This window comes from Mustela nivalis, assembly GCF_964662115.1.
Source record: "Mustela nivalis genome assembly, chromosome: 10".
Lineage (NCBI taxonomy): Eukaryota > Metazoa > Chordata > Mammalia > Carnivora > Mustelidae > Mustela > Mustela nivalis.
This window is the reverse complement of record NC_139029.1, coordinates 32,630,970-32,653,542: the sequence shown is the minus strand read 5'-3', so window position 1 is coordinate 32,653,542 and position 22,573 is coordinate 32,630,970. Positions and strand designations below refer to the sequence as shown.

The 22,573-nt window shown below is 43.8% G+C and overlaps 1 protein-coding gene and 1 long non-coding RNA gene across 3 annotated transcripts in view; one reads left to right on the top strand and one right to left on the bottom strand.

The window, feature by feature from the left end:
* The window catches only part of ST3GAL3 (ST3 beta-galactoside alpha-2,3-sialyltransferase 3), a 191,546-nt gene that overhangs the window by 156,134 nt on the left and 12,839 nt on the right, over positions 1-22,573 (bottom strand). For both annotated transcript variants that reach the window (XM_082687201.1, XM_082687202.1), the window contains exon 2: positions 12,762-12,906. In XM_082687201.1, coding sequence (XP_082543327.1) covers positions 12,762-12,876 — 115 coding nt within the window. In that variant the 5' untranslated portion in view covers positions 12,877-12,906. The remainder of the gene's footprint in view (positions 1-12,761; positions 12,907-22,573) is intronic.
* LOC309841799 lies at positions 16,874-18,444 on the top strand. The gene is made up of 2 exons (XR_014299315.1): positions 16,874-17,052; positions 17,915-18,444. It is a non-coding gene; the product is annotated as an uncharacterized lncRNA (long non-coding RNA).

The following is a 22,573-nucleotide window of genomic DNA, read 5'->3' as shown; positions in this document are numbered from 1 at the left end:
ACAGGAATAACTTATATAAACTGTTTCAATTGAACGTATACAACTGTGAAGAGTACTGACAACTGTATACACTCACAAAACCACTGTCATAAATCAAGACACAGGGCGCTTGGGTGGCTCAGTGGGTTGAGCCGCTGCCTTCGGCTCAGGTCATGATCTCAGGGTCCTGGGATCGAGTCCCGCATCGGGCTCTCTGCTCAGCAGGGAGCCTGCTTTCTCCTCTCTCTCTCTCTGCCTGCCTCTCTGTGTATTGATCTCTCTCTGTCAAATAAATAAATAAAATCTTTTAAAAAATTTAAAAATAAAAAAATAAATCAAGACACAGATCAAGACACATCAATCTCAAAAAATTCCCGTCCCTTGTACAATCCAACCCTCCCCTTCACATTTCACCCAAGGTAACCAACAATCGGCTTTTAATTACTAATAATTACTTTGTATTTTATAGAGATTTTTTTTTTAAAGATTTTATTTATTTATTTGACAGAGAGAGATCACAAGCAGGCAGAGAGGCAGGCAGAGAGAGAGGAGGAAGCAGGCTCCCTGCTGAGCAGAGAGCCCTATGCGGGGCTCGATCCCAGGACCCTGGGATCATGACCTGAGCCGGAGGCAGAGGCTTTAACCCACTGAGCCACCCAGATGGCCCTACTTTGTATTTTATATAAATGGAACCATATAACATGTAGTCTTCTCTGATTTCTTCTGCTCAGAGTAATGAGTCTGACATTCATCCATGATGTTGCATGGATCAAGTTTTTTTCCTTTTCATTGCTAAATTGTACTTCACTGTGTGAATATAGCACATTTTGTTTATCCATTCACCACTTGAGAGACATTTAGGTTGGTTTCCATTTTGGAGCTCCTGGGAATAAACCTGCTTTGAGCATTCTTGTACAGGTCTTTATGTGCTCACGTCTTTTAATTTTCTTAGGTAAATACTGAAGAGTGCAACGACTGTCCTTTTGGCAGGCGTATGGGTAACTTTTTAAGAGACTGCCAAACTGGTTTCCGAAGTGGTAGCACCATTTCACATTCACAACAGCAGAACGAGATACCACTGTACTTCATAATCTCGCTAACACTTTGCCATCTTTTTTTAAAACCTGAGTCATTCTATTGGTATCTAATGTTATCTCACTGTGGTTTTAATTTGTATTTCTATGCTGAGTAACAATTTGGGAATGTCTTCAAGTGTTTATTGGCCATTCTATCATCTTCTTTTGTGTAGTGTCTCTTCAAATCTTTTACCCGTTTTGATTAAGCTGTTCACCTTATTACCTTATAAGAACTTTTAATATATTTTAGGTATAAACATATCATGTACTGAATATGTTAAATCTGAATATTATATGTACAAGTATTAAATGCTCCTTCCCATTCTGTGGCTTGCCTTTTCATTTTCTTAGTGGTGGCAAAACATTTTAGGCAAACATTTTTCATTTTTAAGATTAATTAATCAAATTTTAATTTTATGGCTCATGTTTTTTGTATCCTGAGAAATCTCTGTATTTTTTAGATTTATTTATTTATTTATTTGACAGAGAAAGAGAGATCACAAGTAGGCAGAGAGGCAGGCAGAGAGAGAGAGAGGAGGCAGCAGACTCTCTGCTGAGCAGAGAGCCCGATGCGGGACTCGATCCCAGGACCCTGAGATCATGACCTGAGCCGAAGGCAGCGGCTTAACCCACTGAGCCACCCAGGCGCCCTGCTTTCTTAATTTATAAAAAGTGGCATTGTTATTGTTTCCTTTTTTACTTAAACTATGTTTTTAAAGTTCCATCCATGTTGTTTCAAGTATATATGATCTGTTACTTCTAACAGTGGCACATTGTTTCATGATATAAACATGGATTCATGATATAAACATAGGATATAAATACCCTACTTTTTGCCTTTCTCACCCCTACCCCTAGGATGGAAGCACACTGGGCTTCCTGGGCACACAGACAATGCATGTATCTGATAAGTGCCATGGAATATATATATAAAGGAGCGGACTTACCAGCTAAAAGATGTGTGTATACTTCAGTTGATTAGTTATTACAAGACCATGTTCCAGAATGTCTTTGCTACTCTACCTTCCCCCCAGCAAAGAATACTGGCTATTATATTCTTTTTTTTTTTTTAGATTATTTTTAAATTTTTTTTTTAATTTTTAAATTTTTTTGGCCAGAGAGACAGCAAGAGAGAGAACACGAGCAGGTGAAGTGGGAGAGGGAGAGGCAGGCTTCCTGCCAAGCAGGGAACCCAATGCGAGGTTCAATCTCAGGACCCTGGGATCATGACCTGAGCCAAAGGCAGCCACCCAATGACTGAGCCAAGCAGGAGCCCCACTGGTTACTATATTCTAACATTCCTGCCAACACTGGCCATTATCCAGCATTTTTTTTGGTCAGTCTAAGAAGTAAAGTAGTATCTTCTTTTCATTTTTAATATTTGTTATAGCCCAGAGTTTGAATATCTATTCCTACGCTTAGCCTACGGGCTTTTTATTCTGTAAATTCTTTGTTCTAATTCTTTGCCCATTTTCCTTTTTTCAAAGATTTTATTTATTTATTTATTTATGAAAGCAGGAAAGAGAGTGAGAGAGAGCAGGGGGAGGAGCAGAGGGAAAGGGACAAGACTCCACGCTAAGCACGGAGCTGGACGGGGAGCTCAACCTCACAGCCCCAAATCACAACCTGAACTAAAATCAAGAGTTGGTGACTTAACCAACTGAGCCACTCAGGAATCCCTCTTTGCCCATTTTCTACCGGGAATGCTGCCTTGTTCTTGATTTGCAGGAATTCCTTGTGTATTCTAAATATAAACCCTAACAAGTTTTTTTTTTTTTAATTCCAGTATAGTTAATAAATATTGGAATTGTCTCCCAGCATATTATCTGCACATTAACTTCGCCTACGATGTCCTCGAAGGCACAAAAATCTCAATGAGCATTCTGTACACACCTGGAATGAATGTGTACTCTGCTATTACTGGGTAAAGTGTTCTATAAATGTCAATTAGGTAAAGGTAGTGCTTTGAGTTGCTTAGATCTTCTATATCCTTAGAGACTTTTGACTCGTTTTATTAATTACTGAGAGAAGGATATTAATATATTTGAACATGATGGTGGATTTGTTCCTTTCTCCCTTTTAGTCTTAACAGTTTTTGCTTAATGAAGTTTGATGCTCTCTGATTAGGTACATCCATTTTTATGTATGTCTTCCTAGTAAATTGCTCCTTTTATCATTATGTAATGACCCTCTGCAATCTCTTACAATGTTCTTTCTTAAGGTACGTGCTGAAATTAATATAGCTAGGCCAGCTTTCCTATGCTTACTGTTTATATATTTTCTATCCTTTAAATCTGAACCTGTTTTATTTTTTTAAGATTTATTTATTTATGAGCATGGGGTTGGAGTGGTGGAGAGGGAGAGAAAAACCCAAGCCAACTCGGCGCCCAGCAATGCCGGGTCCATTCCCACCACCCCAAGATCACAACCCGAGCTGAAACCAAGAGTCGGATGCTCAACCAACTGCGCCAGCCAGAGGCCCCGACTTTGAACCCGTTTTTAAATTTAAAATCTAGGTCTCTCCTGTCGGGACATACATCATGCTTTGTTAACTACTCTGACCATATCTGCCTCTAGTGGGAGCTTTAATCCATTCATGTGTAAACGCAATCGCCGATACAGCCCGGAACAAGTCAGCTGTCTTATTACTATTTGTCTTCCATTTCACTCTTCCCGTTTTGGGCTCTTTCTATTGCTGTTTTCTCACTCTCTTTGGGGTTAACTGGATATTTTTCTAGTGCTTTTTATTTCTTCTTTGGCTTCTCAGATACATATTTGGCGGGGGACAGGGGTTGTTCCTGTTGTTTTTTCCCCGTATTTTGATCCCTCTGCCCATTCCTTGGGTAAGTTTTATCACATCTTACTTCTACACATACTCTAAACCTCATTCCATCTGGCTATTACTTTTGCTTTAAGCAATTGTCTTTTAAGCAAATTATAAGAAAAAATGAAAAAGAGTCTTTTATATTACCCATTATTTTTACCATTTTCCGTGATCTTCATTTTTTCCTATAGATTCAAGTTTTCACCTGGTCTCACGTCCTGGTGTCCCAAAGGATATCTGTTAGTATTTTTCTTTTTTTTTTTTTTTTGGTAATGCCATTCTGCTAGCAGCAAATTCTCTTAACTTTTCTTTGTTTGAAAAAAGGTCTTCATTTCATCCTCTTTTTTTTCTTTTCTTTAAAGATTCTACCTATAGGGACGCCTGGGTGGCTCAATGGGTTAAGTCTCTGCCTTCGGCTCAGGCCATGGTCTCAGGGTCCTTGGATGGAGCCCTGCATCAGGCTCTCTGCTCAGCAGGGAGCCTGCTTCCCTTTCTCTCTCTCTGCCTGCCTCTGCCTACTTGTGATCTCTCTCTCTGTGTCAAATAAATAAATAAAATCTTTAAAAAAAAAAAAAAAAGATTCTGTCTATCTATTTGATAGAGAGACACAGCGAGCGAGGGATGTGGGGCTCCATTCCAGGACCCTGGGATCATGACCTGAGCCAACCAGCTGAGCCATCCAGGCGCCCCTCATCCACATTTTTGAAAGATATTTTTAACCAATAAAGAATTCTGAGACAACAGGTGTGTGGTGTTTTTATTTTGCTTTGTTTTTATTTTATTTGGTTTTATTTATTTATTTTGTTTTGTTTTCTTTAAAGATCCCTCATTGCATGGGTCAAGTGGGATTTCTTACCCCCATCAGAATGTTTCTTTTTCTCCATTTTCAAGATATTCACTTTAGATTTCAGATGTTTGATTATGATACACCTAGATTTTCCCAATATTTATCCTTAAAGTTTGCTGAACTTCTTACATCTATAATCCAGTGTTTTTCACCAAACTTAGAAAGTTTTCAGCCATTATGTCTTCAAATTTTTTTCTGTCCCATACGCACACATACTAGACAATTTCATATTGTGCTATAGGTCCCTGAGGCTGTTCATTGTTCATTTGTCTTCCATAGTTTTTTCTTTCTGTGTTTCAGACTGGATCATTTCTATTGCACTCTTTTCAAGTGTGCTGACCTCTGTTATATTCCAACTACTGTTTTTTTTTTTTTAATATTTTATTTATTTATTTGTCAGAGAGAGAGGGAGAGAGAGCGAGCACAGGCGGACAGAATGGCAGACAGAGGCAGAGGAAGAAGCAGGCTCCCTGCCAAGCAAGGAACCCGATGTGGGACTCAATCCCAGGATACTGGGATCATGACCTGAGCCGAAGGCAGCGGCTTAACCCACTGAGCCACCCAGGCATCCTATTCCAACTACTGTTAAGTGAAAACTTCATTTTCTCTTCCTGTACTTTTCAGTACTACAATTTTTTTTTCTTTAAAATAGTTTTGATTTCTCTGCTGGGACTACTTACTGTTCACTGTCTTTTTCTGTAATTCTTTAAATTATTTGTAATAGCTACTTTCCTAAGTACAATATTTGAGTTATCTCATCTACTGACCTTTTTTTTTTTCTCTTGACTATGGATCACAATTTCCTGTGTGTCTGTTTGTCTAGTAACTTTTTACTGAACACTGAACAGTGGGATGGACACGTGGAAACATTCAAACACTGAAGAGCATCGATTTGTATACTGCCTGACCTTGAATCTGTGTAGGCATGATTCTATGCAATGTTTAGCGTGGATCTGAGGAAATCCAGGGCATTTTCGACTTCTCTAACTTGGTGGGACCCTGCATTGGTAGGGTTTGGTTTTTGTCTTGTTAGGGTGAGTCTTGAGTAGATCTTACTCTAGAGTGGGATCTTTATTCTGAAGGCCTGGGCTTCAGGCCTCACAAGCCTTCTCCACCCTGGCCAGGCTGGCACTTCAAAGTCCCTGACACTTCGGTTACCCACAACACTGCTTGACCTCTACTCCCATCCTGCGGATGTGGTTAAATTCAGTGGCTTTGCCCTGTTCACATCCAGCCCAGTCCTCAGCTACAGACTCATGGGAACTGCCCTCGACCCCAGCCTTTCAGGACCCTGCCCCTGTTCAGTGACGACCCATGTCAAGGACTCTAAGCACTTTAGCTGCCCTATGCTCTGAGCACTGCAGTCTGTTTCGATCCCAGCTCTCTGAACAGGGCTGGGAAACTGCCTCCTCCCTGCCCCCAAGAGAACTGTGGAGCTCACCTCACGAGTTTTCCTTTTCTTAGAGACTGAAATTTTCTACTGCCTACTGCTTGACAAGAGTTGCTTCACTTATTCTGTCCTGTGGGACAACTATGGAGAAAGGGCTGGCCTAATACCAGTTGCCATTATTACAAGCAGCATAGGGTCACCCTAAGCTACAGGCTAAAAATGTCAGCCTCCCTTTCATTTTTAAGATGGAAAACTGAGAGTTAATATAATTTCCTATGTCTATAAGCTAAACTTAATCTACTCTTCTCCCAATATCAGATCCGAACTCCAACTTACTCACCAGATGGCATTCTCCACAGTAATCAGATCAATAATGCATATTTTATAATCTCTCAGTTATGATCTTTTTGTAAATAAAGGCAAGAACACAGAGGGAGCTGCTATACTGATAAACGTGGTAGTATGAATTTTTAAAGGTCTCATAAGAAATTAATCCTGCTCCTATAAAATATCCACTTTAATTTATGAAATATGAATAGATAAAAATAATAAAGTATGTAAAGTGTCCATGAAACAGACCGTAAGTATCAGGTCTACTGATACAACTCTCCAAGGCCTGACCTGAATAAAGCATCAGAGCCAAGAGAAATGTCAGTATTTTGTCTCCATTTTGGAGATGATGAAACTGAAGTACACCCATTCCTCCCAAGACTGTGTTGATTTGTCCATTAAGTTAAATACATGTACATATATATTTCTATCATACTATATGTGTGTGTGTATACATGCACACCCATATGTATGATAATTCTACAGTACTTTTTTCTCATTAGAGCAGAACTAGGTTCACAGCAAATTGAGGGGCGAGTACAGAGATGCCCCATGTATCTCCAGCCCCCATACATGAATATCCTCCCCCATCATCAATATCCCTCATCAGAGTGGTGTACTCTCAAAAGCCATGAACCTACACTGAAAGGCCACAGTTGATGTAAGGATTTATGCTTCGTGTTACATAGTCTCTGTGTTTGAACAAAAGTACAAAAACATATTCATATTATGATACCATCAAGATGTGCCACCCTAAAAATGCTCTACGCCCTGTGTGCATGTCACTTCCCTCACTTCCAACCTTGGCAACCACTAATCCTTTAATCATCTCCCTAGTTTTGCCTTTTCCAGAAATGTCATAAGGCTGGAATCACGCAGTATACAGCATTTTCAGATTGGCTTCTTTCACTTAGAAATATGCATTTCAGGGGGCGCAAGGGTGGCTCAGTTGGTTGAACGTTTGCCTTGGCTCAGGTCATGGTCCCAGGGTCCAGGGATCGAGCCCTGCATCGGGCTCCCTGCTCCGCGCAGAGCCTACTTCTCCTTCTCCTCCCCACTGTGCTCTTGATCTCTATCTCCGTCTTGCTCTCTCAAGGAAATAAATACAATCTTTAAAAAGAAAGAAACATGCATTTAAGGCTCTTGCGTGTCTTTTCATAACTTGATAGTTTATTTCTTTTTAGCGCTTGACAATACTCCACTGTCTGGATCTACCACAGTTCATTCAACTACTGAAGGACATCTTGGTTGCTTCCAAGTTTTGGCAGTTAGGAATAAAGCTGCTATAAACATCTGTAGGCAGGGTTTCTGTGTGAACATAAGCTTTCAACTCCTTTGGGTAAATACCACAGAATGTGACCAGATCACAGAGTTAAGAAACCGCCAAACTGTTTTCCAAAATCACTGTACCATTCTGCACTCCCATCAGCAATGAATGGGAGACCCGCTGCTCCACATCCTCACCAGCAGTTGGTGTTATCAGTGTTCTGAATTTTAACCATTCTCATAGATATCTGGTGGTATCTCAGTGTTGTTTCGTCTGTTTGTCTGAAGTAGGCTCCATGCCCGACACGGGGCTTGAACTCATGACCCTGCGATGAAGAATCACGTGCTCTCTACCAACTGAACCACCCAAGCACCCCAAGCTACTGAACTTTTAAAAACACTTGGGGGGGGGGGGGTGCCTGGGTGGCTCAGTCAGTTGAGTGTTTCTCTCCTGATCTCAATCCCAGGGTCTTGAGGTCGGGCCCGGCACTGGGCTCCATAAATAAAATAAAATTTAATAAAAAAATAGATTTAAAAACAAGTTGGTAACTAGACCAATCTTACACTTAAAGTCTTTCAGGTTAAGCATCTGACCCAAGTCCTAGCGATCTGACCAAGACTTGACCACGCACAGCTCTAAGCAGCTCAAAACAAAGCAGTTTGCATCCTGCCACAGTATGTCTTGGGATTAATGAAATCATGATATTTTCCATCTGGAAGGGATTCTATGCTCCAAAAGGGCATTTCATACAGACGTCTCTTTCAGAATGCAACATGTGAGAGCTGTTTGAGTTCTTTCTCGTGTTACAGGCCACGAGCATAAAGGCCTATGCATCTTACACCCCGTTTACGCAGAGCAGCATATGGCCCGTAATAAGAATATACTACTTATTAAGTTAGTAATTTAATAACAGAAATCTCTAGAACCCCCCCTCTACCACCGCGTTATGAAGGAATTCCAGTACATCATCTTGGTAAGTCACAAAAAGTATAAAAATGCAGGAAACATAATGCTAAAGACATTTATATTTCAAACTTGTAAATGCCCACACATGGAAGACACACACTCTCACTGAACCTCTCTGAAGCCTGAGCGTCTACGTCTGTAAGACAGGAGAGCAATGACCGATCTACACTAGGAGGATCGACTGGAACTGGGAATGTGACGTTCTCATGACAGGAAGGACACAGACCCGAGACTCTCATCACTAAGCCACTGTTCTCATCATTAGCGGCAGCACCGGTATCAACCACAGCCTAACCCTCCCTCCCCCACAGTCATCTCCTTCGGGAGCTCCTCCCTCCAGCGGACTTTGCCCCTTCTGGGCCTTGGTTAGCCATCACACTTAGTCACAGTACCCTGCCCTCCCAGAAAACAATATGCTCCAGTAAGTCTGCCTAAAACAACCTATTCAAAGCCAAGTATCTGAAAGGCTTGGAAATCGGAATAACAAAATATGCAAATAGTGGTTAGTCAGCTGATAATTCACTCACAGGAAAGCACAAAGCTATTCTTAAACTAACAGAGCAAGCCTGTGACAGACAGCACCACCTCATCTCCTGCCTCACACAACCGACTTCTGGGGCACTTTCTTTCTTTCCCTTCCCCTTACTCCCTCCTTTTTCTTTTTCCACCACCCTCCTGATGTTCTCTACCCTTTCTTCAGAATCCCTCTCCTCTCTTCTTACCAATCAGAATACAGAATTCAATCCTATCCTTAGTCTTTGTACTTACTGTACTTTTCAATAATACAATGGATATAGGTTTTTTAAAGACAGATCAGGGGAGGCCTGGGTGGCTCACTCAGTTAAGCGTCCAACTCTTGACAGACTCTTGATCTGGCTCAGGTCATAATCTCAAGGTTGTGAGATCGAGCCCCGTGGAGGGTTCTGTGCCCTGCTCTTGAGCTCTGCTCAAGATTCTGTCTCCCTCTCCTTCGGTCTCTCCCCACTTGCTCCTGTACACACACTCTCTCTCTAAAATAAATAAATAAAATCCCTTAAAAATTTTTTAAAAGACTGGGGGCAGCTAGAGGGCTCAGTCAGTTAAGAGCCCGCCTTCGGCCCAGAGTTCTGGGATCCAGCCCCATGTCAGGCTCCCTGCTCAGCAGGAGGCCTGCTTCTCCCTCTGCCTCTGCTCCCTGCTTGGGCATGTTTGCTCTCTCTCTCTCTCTCAAATACATAAATAATCTTAAAAAAAAAAAAATTTTTTTTTAAATAAAGATAAATCAGGATTCAATTCCAGCTCTAATAATTAGCTGTACAACTTAGGTAAATCAATTCAATACTTCTGTTTACTCAGCTGGAAAACAGAGATAACAGCATCTCCACGTGTTTAGAGAAGCAAATTTTTTAAAAGTTTAGTTATTTACTTGAGAGGGGAGAAAGAGCAGAGTAGGGGGGAAAAGCAGAGGGAAAGGGAGAGGAACAGGCAGGCTCACAGCTGAGTAGGGAGCCTGATGTGGGACTCGATCCCAGGACCTGAAGGTCATGACCCTACTGGAAGGCAGATGCTTAACCGACTGAGCCCCAAGAAGTAAATTAACTTAGATTTCTTTTTTTTTTTTTTTCAAAGATTTTATTTATTTATTTGACAGAGAGAAATCACAAGTGGGCAGAGAGGCAGAGAGAGAGAGAGGAGGAAGCAGGCTCCCTGCCGAGCAGAGAGAGCCCGATGCGGGACTCGATCCCAGGACCCCGAGATCATGACCTGAGCCGAAGGCAGCGGCTTAACCCACTGAGCCACCCAGGCGCCCCTTAACTTAGATTTCTAAGTTGTCTAGCCTAAAACCAATAGTCTTTCCATAAAGTTAATGTCCTTCTCAACTTCTCTGGGAAAATATTATCTAATTCTTAGGTATGTTGTCTACAGGTCAGTAGTTCTCAAGAGAAAAGGAGACCTCCATTCCTTGAATCTGTTCCCATCTATTTTACAGATACAGCTGAATCCATCCATTATGGATATACACAGTGCCTTTCACCACAGAATTTTGTACAGCCCTGACACTGTTGGGCCCCCCCAAAATTGGGTACCCCAATAATGGGTCCATGATTAAAGGAACGAGACTGATACAAAGCAAAAGTCAAGCAAAGCTTTATTTCGCGCCAAGCATCAGGAATCAAACCATCGTCAAACTGACCGGTGGAGGCCACCCTTACAGAGAGGACAACCCCTCCCTGCTTTTCGGACTAACTTTAATAGAGCAAGGGCCACGTGGTTGGGCCTGGCCATACACAGGTGGCCAATGAAATTGTAACACACAGAGAAAGCTGCACAGTCATGCTAGGTGACCAACTGAATTACAATTTACCCTAGTAGACATTTGAACCAGCCTATCACACCTTTAGGATTGGCGCCAAAAGGTTCCCAAAGGGCGGGGCCCATACTCCTTGGTAGCTAGGAAATAGTATGCACCCCCCACCAACTGAATACCTCCACCTGGCATAACCCACCCTTGTACTTGGACTTTGTTACCTGGCACTCGTTTAGGGACTTGTTTTTAAGTAAGTTCCCCTGGGGCGGTGGGCAAAGTCAATTTAAGTTTTATAACAAAATGGCAGTTCAACTGGGGTGGGGCTGCTCTGGCTGAACAGGCCCCTACAACACAAAACACTTTATTCTGGGTAGTCTCCTTGATTTTAAAAATAAGCTGGATGAGAGAAATTTAAATAAACTTTGGAAACCCAAAGCAATTATTTAAAATTATAAGCTATGCATGTAAGAACCACTTAAACATCAAATATAAATCAAGAAATTAAAGATAAACACTACATTTTAAAAAATTGGCTTGAAACTGCTTCAGGAGTTTGGGCCAGGTAAGAAATAAGTGAACTACTTCATTGGAATGGTTCCCATACTAAGGTCTCAATACACTAGCAGGCCAGTTGCCAGCGGCCTCTTCCAATTCATTCTAACAGATTTAACCTCACACCTAGAGACTGACTCTACTCTTTTTTTTTTTTTTTAAGATTTTATTTATTTATTTGACAGAGATCACAAGTAGGCAGAGAGGCAGGCAGAGGGGAGGGGGAAGCAGGCTCCCTGCCGAGCAGAGAGCCTGATGTGGAGATCGATCCCACTGGGATCATGACCTGAGCTGAAGGCAGAGGCTTAACCCACTGAGCCACCCAGGCACCCCGAGACCAGCTCTACTCTTGAGTGAATTCTACACTGGTATCCAGTTGATGTTTGTAAAAACAAAACGATCTTAGAGAAATCACATTCACTAGGAATCAAGATCCAGGCTCAGACGGCCATCAGACAAAAAGAACCAAAAGGCAAACTACTTATGGCCACTGTGGGACACTTCAAGCTACCTCCAAGAAGAGAACATGCAAAGGTCAATGCGGCCCAAAGTGAGCCCTTCAACCTCGAGCCTAAAACCAAACCACAGGCCGCACTGGGGTGAATCGAAACCGAGTCAGAGTTAAGCAGACGGCTAGGTGGGAAACACTGTGTAGCCCAGCCGCCGAAGGTACAAGCCAGAGAAAGGGATTAGGATACGGGGAGGTGGGAGGAAAAGCTGTTTTTTTCCACTCGGGTACACGTTCAGGGCCAGGAAGGGCAAAATAATTAGGTAAGCAAAATTTCTTCAGGGGCAATAAAGCAAAGCCAATATTCAATTAAAAAGTGAAAATTCAAAGGAAGAGGTAGAGGTGACGTTTTCAGGGCAGGAGAGGACTGACTTCAATCCCCACCCCAAATGTAGTGAAGACACATGGGTGTTGGCAAGACACCACAGTCATTTAAAAGAACAGCCTTCAAAAAACTAGACTTACTGGTAGGGTCTGGGGTTTTATGGCAGAACAGCGTGTTTTTACCGCAATCATAAAAGGATACGCCATGGCATGCAGTTTTTGAAAAACATCAACCTACGGCAATGGAAATGGCAGGTAAGGTCTGAGTCCCCACCAGGCAGGAGGACGTGGCTTCCTCTCACTGTCTGTCTCTGAAGAATCTGTGAGACCCGCAGCCCCAGCCCCTGGGTGCCCAGGGAGCGCTCTGGGCCGGGCTTCTCCCGGGGGGCGGGCTGGAGCGGCCATACTTACTGGAGTCCTCCCACTGGAGTAAATGGAGCTTCCACGCAGAATAATACAAAAATCCCAGTACCAGAAAAAGGCAGAGGGCTAGCAGCAGATTGCGCACAAATACCAAGAGTCCCATCTTCACATGATTTACGATTTCCTACATGACCTAAAAAATAAAAAATAAAAATAAAAAAATAAAAAGTAAATAAAAAATAAACCGATTTAGGTATTCAAGGATAAAGCAATCACCTTGGTGATACACTCTACCTTAAAATAAGTGCGTACGGGAGAATGGCCACAATGAAGAGCCACCTGAAGTTACCATGGAGCTCCCCACGTGGCATCCTCCGACCTGCTAGTCCTGGTCTCAAGAAACAGCGCCACCAGTCACTCAGCACCCAAGGCAGAAATCAGCAATCATCCCTGCATCCCTCCTCTCCCTCATCCCCGGCATCTAATCAATGACCAAATTCTGGCCATCCCAAACCGCCAAGTCAGTCCCCAGTCACAGCCCCTGCCCCCCATCACTACCCTAGTCCACACCACCACTGCAGTCCTAGAGGAAAGCTCCCCGCCTCCACACTGTACTCTTTCCAAATCCACTTTCCACACAGAAGTAGGATGGATCCTTTAATAACTCAAAATCAGACATTGCTCTCCTGCTCAAACCCCTCTGTGTCGGTGTTCCACTGTGGCTGAAACAGAGAACCATAGACTTGGAGGCTCAGAGTTCTGGCGATCCGAAGTCCAGCTCCGGTGGGGCTCAGCAGGGTTCTCTGCATGGGGTCTCCCAAGAGCCAAAGCCAAGGGGGCAGCATAGAGCTGGGGGGGGGGCGTTGCTTAAAGCTCTTCATCTTCTTCAAGTTTTGAGATGGAAATGGGGTATGGTTAATCGTTACACTGGGACTACAGGTATAAACTGGGGTGGTCCAGACAGACCCGGCCATACGGCCAGGCTCCACTCCAGATTCTGAAGGGTTGAGAGGATGAAGCCACCTCCAAGCTCATTTGCCTTCCAGCTGCTGGCTGAAGGCAATTCCCTGCAGCTGCAGGGCCAAGGTCCCCAGCTCCCTGCTCCTGATCACACAGTCTCCTGTTCTCCACGTGGCCCCCTGCAGCCACGGCAGGTTAGGTCCCTCTCACTCGGAATCTCTCTGCTGGCCTTTGTAACCACACCTTTCTTCTGCCTCCAGTCCAAGAAACGTCTCTTGGCTTCTCAGGCTCCTGTGCTTAGGTTGGGCCCACCTGAAGAATCCAGGATAATCTCCCCATTTTAAGGTCTGTAGTCTTTTTTTTTTTATTTATTTGACAGATGGAGATCACAGGCAGGCAGAGAGGCAGGCAGAGAGAGAGGGGGAGAAGCAGGCTCCCCGATGAGCAGAGAGCCTGACGCGGGGCTTGATCCCAGGACCCTGAGATCATGACCTGAGCGGAAGGCAGAGGCTTTGACCCACTGAGCCGCCCCAGGTCTGTAGCCTTAATTGCATCTGCAAAGCCCCTTCAGCCACATGACGGAACATATTTATGGATTCTAGGGATGCGGGTGTGGACATCTTTGGGGTGCCATTCTGCCTCACACACCTTTCACTATATTCTCAATCCCTTTAAAATGAAGTCATTGCTCCTTAGAGACTGTTAACAGCTTCTGACTGTGTCCCTATGACCATCTCTTGCACCTCCCAGCCTTGTCTGTGTCCTGTGCCTTTCTTCTTCCAACTCACTGAACATAGCCCTGTTGTTTCTCCCCTTGAGGCCTGCCTGGGACATTCTCCGCCACACCACTGTTTCACTTGTGGCACGTTCTCTGATGCTCACCTGAAATGGAACATTCACGGGGAAGACTTCCCAGGACCACCCCCCACCCCACCCCCACCTCACTCAGATAGCTTAGCCAGGAAATAACACATGAAATTACATATAAATACCATAAATAAAGTGATAAAATGTTATCATTTGCAGATTTAACTGTCCATCCAGAAAAGCCAAGAGAATCAACTGAAAAAAACTTTAGAACTAATACACATGTCATTATAAGATTAAATTACAAAAAATCAACAGCTTCTTTTTTTTTTTTTAAGGTTTATTTATTTAAGTAATCTATACCCCACATGGGCCTAAAACTCGCAACCCCAAGATTAAGAGTCAAATGCCCTTCCAGCTAAGCCAACCAGGTGCCCCATAAAAATCCATAGGTTCTGGGAGGCTCAAGAGGTTAAAAACAGAGCTACCCTATGACCCAGCGACTGTACCCCAAAGATACAAATATAATGATCCTAAGGTGCACCTGCACCCCAATTTTTATAGCAGCAATGTCCACAAGAGCCAAACTGTGGAAAGAGCTCAGATGTCCATCAACAGATGAATGGATAAAGAAGATGTGATACATATATACAATAAAATACTATGTAGCCATCAAAAAATGAAACCTTGCCATTTGCAATGACGTGGATGGACCTGGAAGGTATTATGCTGAGCAAAATCAGTCAGTCGAAGAAAGACAATTATCACCTGGTTTCACTCATATGAAGAATATAAGAAACAGTGCAGAGGAACATAGGGGAAGGGTGGGAAAACAAATGGGAAGAAATCAGAGAGGGCGACAAACCATGAGGGACTCTTAACTACAGGAAGCAAACTGAGGGTTGCTGGAGGGGCGGGGAGTAGAGGGATGGGGTTACTGACAGGCATCAAGGAGGGCACATGATGTGATGGGCACTGGGTGTTCTATGCAACTGATGAATGACTCAACTCTATGTCTTGGGCTAATGATGTCATATATGTTGGCTAACTGAATTTAAATTTTTAAAAAAGAAGGTAAAATCAACAGCTTCTTAAAAACTATGCCAGCAACACTGAGGAGATGTACGGGAAGGACTCCACTCTTGATGGCAACAAAATCTATAAAATATCTAAAAACAAACAGGAGGAAACGGGCAAGATTTTTACGAACAGACACAAGAGACCTGAATAAATGAAGACACGTAACAGGCTCCTAAGTGAGAAGTTTCAATATTGGAAATATGTCAGTTCTCTGTAACTCCAGTCTGACTCGTCAAAACCTATGGTTTTTTGTGTGTGTGTGTGTGTGTTTTAACTTAAATCCAAAGTTAATCTGAAGACTTCATGCCCAAGAAGAGCCCAGAAATTTCTTTAAATAAAAAATAATGAGATGAGGATATGCCTCACCAGATATCAAAACCAACTCAAAGCTGTAATTCTTAAGATCGATGGGCACTGGCGCAGGAAAAGACAAATAGGTCAGTAGAGCAGAGTCTACAAATGAGCTCTCAGAAGAGACAGATAGAGATACGCACACACACGCACATAAAAATGAATTTACCTTATCTATCTATATATGAGTTTATTCTATGATAAGCACATAAATTTCATAAAGAAAAACAAAATCACGACAGGATACACAGCTAACTGCTGATGTGGTTAACTCCAGGAAACAGGATGAAACCATGGGAAGTGCTTTTCCTTTATATCCTTCTAAGTTAAAGTTATTTGTTGTAAGTCACAAGCCTTACCTCTAAAATTTTTTTAGGATTTATTTATTTGAGGGAGAGAGAGAGCGAGCACATGAGCCAGAGGGGGAGAGGGGGAGAGAGAATCTTAAGCAGATTCCACACTTAACGCAGAGCCTGATGTGGAACTTGACCTCATGACCCTGACATCATGACCTGAGCAGACACTTAACCAACTGAGCTACCCAGGTGCCCCACACTCTATGATTTTTTAATATTAAAAAAAAAAAAAAAAATCAAACAACACATTGTAGAAAGGGAAACTGGTGGACTCGTTCAGGAGCAACTGGACAACAGCTACTGAAATTTACAAGAGTCATGCCCCTCGACCGGGCGTTTCCATTTCGGTGACTTTTTCCGGCAGCAACATTCCAACGAATACTTTACAAGATGTGTACCTGAATGTTCATTAGCAACACCCATTAAGAACAAAATACTGGGAAAAAATTCAAATGTCCCTCAATAGGGAACCAAACAGATGAATTATGGTACGTCTATGCAGTGACATCCAGATCAGTGGGGGTACTGGCAGGAAACAGATGGCACCCGCAGAGGAATTAACCAAAGCAAGTGAATCATGGGGTTTTTTTATAGCTATGTGATTAGAGTTAAAGGAACCAGCCAGGGGTGGTGAAGCACCCAGGACTCTCCGTGTAGGAAGCTACTCCTGCCTCTGAGGCAACAGAGCAAGAGACAGAAGGATGTTCCTGGAAAGGAGAGGCTGGCCATCAGGAGCGGTGCTATGGAGGGCACAGTGGCTCCTGGAGCCCCAGCGAGGGGTGGAGGTGAGTAAGAAATGCTCTGACTTCTCTCAGCACTCGCCCTCTGATCCCTCAGTGTCTTTTATCAGCTGACTCCAACGGGAAGCCAGAAGGCAAGGAAGCAGAGATGACGCCGTTCTTCAAGGTCAGACACCAGCACAGAGGACACAAGGTGGGCAGTGATCAATGAATGCAGGAGAACAAGTATAAAGTATGATGTACCAGCCAGACAGAATGGCGCACAGCTGTCTGTCCTGACAGGGGAAAAACATCTAGTCTATACTAGTATATACTAGTCTAGTCTATACTGGTATACTACTAGTATAGTCTATACTAGTACACTATACTAGTAACAAACATGTACGTATGGCCACATACTGATCACAAACAAGGGCAACAGGAATACTGAAAACTAAGCTTCCATATTCAGTCCATAGTTAATATGCACCAAACTGTAGACAATGGCTACCTCCGAAAAGTGGAGGGGGGGTGTTCTTCACAATCTTCTTATTAGTGTATTTATTTTTAATTTTAATTTTAATATTTATGCACATAACATTAGAAAGTTTTCAAATTGAAAGAGAAAATAAGAGACTTGCAGTTCCAGCAACATAAAGGACCCTGTATCCCATCTGGTGCTTCCAAGGGTAACACATTTAAGCTGTAAGCAGCCTGTTGGAAAGCCTTTCCTCTAGGCAGGCAGCTGGTCCCAGCCCCACCCCCTCCTTCCTGTCCTGAAGGCAGATGGGACAACCTGAGCTGCCTGGTCCTGACCAAGACCTAAAGCTCCAGCAGACATAGCACCATGGGTCAGTCCACAGATTTAACCCATGCATTCAGCAAGCAGCACAGTGAGAAGGCTGAACTTCTATCTTTTCCATTACAGAAAAGGCTCTTCCAGATCCTTTTCCAAAGAGGATCCTAAAGAGGAAACCAATTTCCAAAAGTGGAGAGCATCCAAAGAACCGAGTGAGAGCTTCAAATAAGTCAAAACCTTCAACACCAGGAAAAGAACAACTCAAGACTCGGAAAGAGATAAACTTTCAAACTCGCTGTTAGGCAAAAGCTTGAGGCTGTAGGGGGAATGGGTCTCACTTGGCTTGGTGGTGGGAAGGGCTGGGCCATGGCTAACAAAATCACACGTGCTTTTGCCCTTTAAACCAACAATCTCACTTTTAAGAAACTATCCCAAGGGCACCAGGGTGGCCCCATCGGTTGAGCGTTCTACTCGTGACTTTGGCTGAGGTCATGATCTCAGGGTGCTGGGATGGAGCCCTGTACTGGGTTCTGTGCTCCATGCAGAGTCTGCTTGAGATTCTTTCTCTCCCTCCCCTCTGCCCCTCCCCCTGCTCGCTCTCCCTCTTGCTCTCTCTTTCTCCCTCTCTCTAAAATAAATATTCTTTTTTAAAAAAGAAACTATCCCAGAGACATATGGATAAAAATTCAAAATGACTTGTGCACATGGCTATTCACTGCAGCACTATTTGTGATATGAGAGAGTAAGTCCTTCAGTAGGGGTTGAATAAGCTAAGGTTTATACCCACAGAATGGAGGGTGATACAGCCAAAAGGCATGCGCTCTCTCCCGGTCTTCCTTTCTGAATAATCTAATGTAAAAGCCATCAAGCCTTAGGCACCAATCAAGGCAGGCATGCCTACATGGAATGAAGAGAGGCGTGGGGCATCAGGCCATCATGAAGGGTCCTGGGGGTGTGGGAACCCGCGATACTGGAATTGACCGAGTAAGTAAATGTACTGAGGCACACAGGAGCCGGACTTCTCAATGACAGAAACGGGAGTTGCAAATAGGAAAAGGGAAAAACCAGAATAAATGTGGGGAGTTGTACTCAAGTTGAAGGGATGGGTGTGAGTGGATGGGTTTTGGTAGATAAAGAGACAAAAATATGAGAAAAGACAGTGTGTGTGCCTTTGTGTGATACCTGTGTATGTTCCCCCGCTGCAGTCACTGACGAGGACCTAGCAGTAGGCATGCCTCAATTCCAAGGAGCACATCTGGCACCTGGAGTTTGGTTTTTAAATACAGCTCTCCCCTAATGGGAACCAGGGAATACCTGGAAGAATGGCCGATTGCACGGCCGAGGCAAAGGAGGCACAAACAAGCCAAGGCTGGGCTTTTTCGCGGTGCCTGGAAGCAAGAAGAGACTCAGAGGGTGAGGCCATGTCAGAAGGAAAAAGCAGCCGGTGGAGAGGCTCCTAAAGGACAGCTCTGGAACAATTCAGACCACTAATAACAGATTACAACCCACGAAAGAAGAGCCTAATAAATGAGGAGAGGAGAGAATGCTCCCTTAGAGCAGAATGCCAAATGATGAACCCAGAAGGAATAAGGTAATCAGAAAGTCACCATTTGGGGACCAGGTCAGTTATAACTCAGCTAAAGACGCATCGAAGAATGCTCAAGTTAAAGGGTAGAATTTTGAGAAATGGGGTATTGTACAGTCTTCAAGTATGCGCCCACCGGATGCTTCTTAATTACAAAGGAGGGGAGAGGAGCCTGACGACAGAGCCATCGACAGACTCTGCCATAAACGAGCCGCAGGCTCTACGGGAATTCTCTGTAGTATTTTTGTAACTTTTTTGTAATTACTTCAAATTATTTCAAGAGAAAAAGAAATAAACCACATGCTCAAATGTTCAAATAAACGTCCAAATGAGAGATGTGGCAGCCACTTAAGATGTAATTTATGAAAAAAAAAAAAGATGTAATTTATGAAAACATTTTAATGACATGGGGAAACGGTTATGATACACTATTAAATGAAAAGAGACAAGTAAAAAAGAAGTAAAGAAAAGGACTAGAATAAAACATAAAAACACTAATACTAGGTTAATACTTAAACGATTGTTCGGGCTGTAGGAGCTCACTTGGCCTCCCTGCACAGCCATAAAAAAATCACACAGGTAAAGAAAACTGCAGTAAGCCCGTTTGGGCCGTCGAGGGAATGCAGCAATCCAGACTCATTCCCTTCCCGTGTATTCATCTTGGGGAAGGAGATGTCCCTCTTCTGTTCAGAGCTGACGCAGCAAACACTAAGTGCTAGGAGTTATGCAGAGCACGGGGGGACACTAAGACGATCAAACTCATACCCTGCCCTAGAGGGTCACTACGTTTGCCACTGACGTCTTAACTGTCAAACCCACTGGACGGGATTATGCTCCAATGCCTTGACCTTTCTGTGGCATCTGAGACTGAGAGAGACAGGACAGCACAGTGGAAGGGCCCTTCCTCCACACCTTCTCTGTTCATGTCTTACCTCCCTTGGGAAGCTTTCCTTACTCATAGCCCTATACTCCATGTCTGCTCCTGTATCGTCCCATGCCTACCTGCATCACAGTATTTATGAAACACCATGCCCACTCCTCTGTCTCTGCAAAGGAGGAGTATACCACCTGAAAGCATGATCTATAACTTAGCTCTGTGAATCACCTGCGCCTACTAGCACAGCGCCCATACATAGCAACACTTGAGAAGTGTGTGTTTAAAGAATAAACTATTGTATTTCTAATTACATGTCCTAATTCCAGACACGATCTAAGCTGTACACATTCCAAAACATAACATCCTGAAGGCATGATTTGTGTGCACGTACGGACACACAGCAATGCTGCATGAGGAGAAGCCTGGGATCCTGTGTGAGGCTGTCCTAACATTTCCACTCTGCAGACATCCCCGAAGCAATTTCGCTCCGCTTCTGTGATTTAATTTGCTGTCATGATGCTGACCAGCCCAAACTTGAGCTCTTCCATCCAGATAACGGCTTCTGAGTCCCATGTCCGTCTATTTAGAGAGTAGGGACACTCCACAGTACCATCTAGATGTTGCACAGATGCCCCAAACTTCCTCTTTCTCAGGTGAAAGGCGACACCTTCACAGGGGCTCCTGTCAGAGACCTGGAAGTCATCCTCAACACTACCCTCCCCGCTCTCACCTCCACATCCGCTCAGTCACCGAGCCCTGTGACCTGCACCTCCGAAATCCTTCTGGAATGCATCCATCCCTCCAACGTCACTGCCACTGTCCCATTTCAAGTCTCTCTAACCTTCAGGCTGGGCTCCTACTACAGCTCCCTGGTTAGCCTCCCACTCTCCACACAGCAGCCGATGTGACTTTATCTCACTCCCAGGCTGAAACTTCGCAAATGTCCCGCTATCCTCGGGGTAAGGACCCAAACCGCTTAACGGAGCCTGTAAGGCCGGGCGTGCTGGGCATGCTCTGGCCCCTGCTCACCTCTTCCCACCTCTTCCCACACCTCTCTCCAGGCCCTCCACCACCCCCAGAGGGGTCCGGTCCACAACACGACCGCTCTCTCAGTGTTTCCCGGTCCCCTCACTCTCTCCCAAGGTCAGGCTGACGCTGTCCTGACCCTCCTGCACCATCGCACCAATTCCCGCTCAGCCTCGAATCCGCAGCTTCCAGGTGAATCCCTGGAATCCAAAAGCCTCACCTGTCCCCACACCTCAGGTTAGGCCTCCCTGCTACAAATTCCCACAGCAGCTGTTTATCCTCAATCCAGTTCGAAGGGCACTTAGAATCTTACGCGTATATACAGTAATTCGTTTAACATTTCTATTTGGGCTACTGCAGGCAGGGACCAGCCGACGTTGTTTACCCCGTCTCCCTGGGAGGTCTTCGAGAGCGACCGGCTCACTGATTGACTATTTGGTCAGTTACAGGATGCTCAAAGAAAGGGACCAAAGGTTTATTATGCTAGCTTCTTTTTATTTAGCCATAAAAAGAAAAATCATATAAAAATTTGGATTCATGAGAAAAAACTGCACCAAACACCTGTCATTTCTAAAACACCCTACAATATGGTTATTTTCTCAACTATACCTGGCAACAATTTTTAGACTAAAACATCAGTATTTGGGGAGCTTGGGTGGCTCAGTCGTTAAGCATCCGCCTTCAGCTCAGGTCATGGTCCCAGGACCCTGGGAGCCTGCTTCTCCCTCAGCCTGCCACTCCCCCTGCTTTGTGTTCCCTCTCTCGCTGTCTCTCTCTCTCTCTGTCAAATAAATAAATAAAAATCTTTAAAAATAAAATAAGATGTCGGAATTTTGCTGACCTTCAAATATCAGCCATAATGGATATAAACTCGGGTATGACAAAGGTATGCAGAGCAAAAACCACAAAGCATGACTCCTGTGAGTATTTTTGAGGTAAACTAATGAGAAGTTATTATATACCATTCTATTTATTACCCAGCTTCCCCAAAAAATTTATTGAAAAGCTCATCAATTTTTTTTTAAGATTTTAATTTATTTATTCGACAGACAGAGATCACAAGTAGGCAGAGAGGCAGGCAGAGAGAGAGGAAAGGAAGCAGGTTTCCCGCTGAGCAGAAAGCCGGGCTCGATCCCAGGACCCTGGGATCATGACCTGAGCTGAAGGCAGAGGCTTTAACCCACTGAGCCACCCAGGTACCCCAAAGCTCATCAATTTTTTAACAAAACATTTTTGCTGAATGCACAGCTCCTATTCAGCTGTTATGCATGACTAGCCAGATTTAAGTAGTTAATTAATA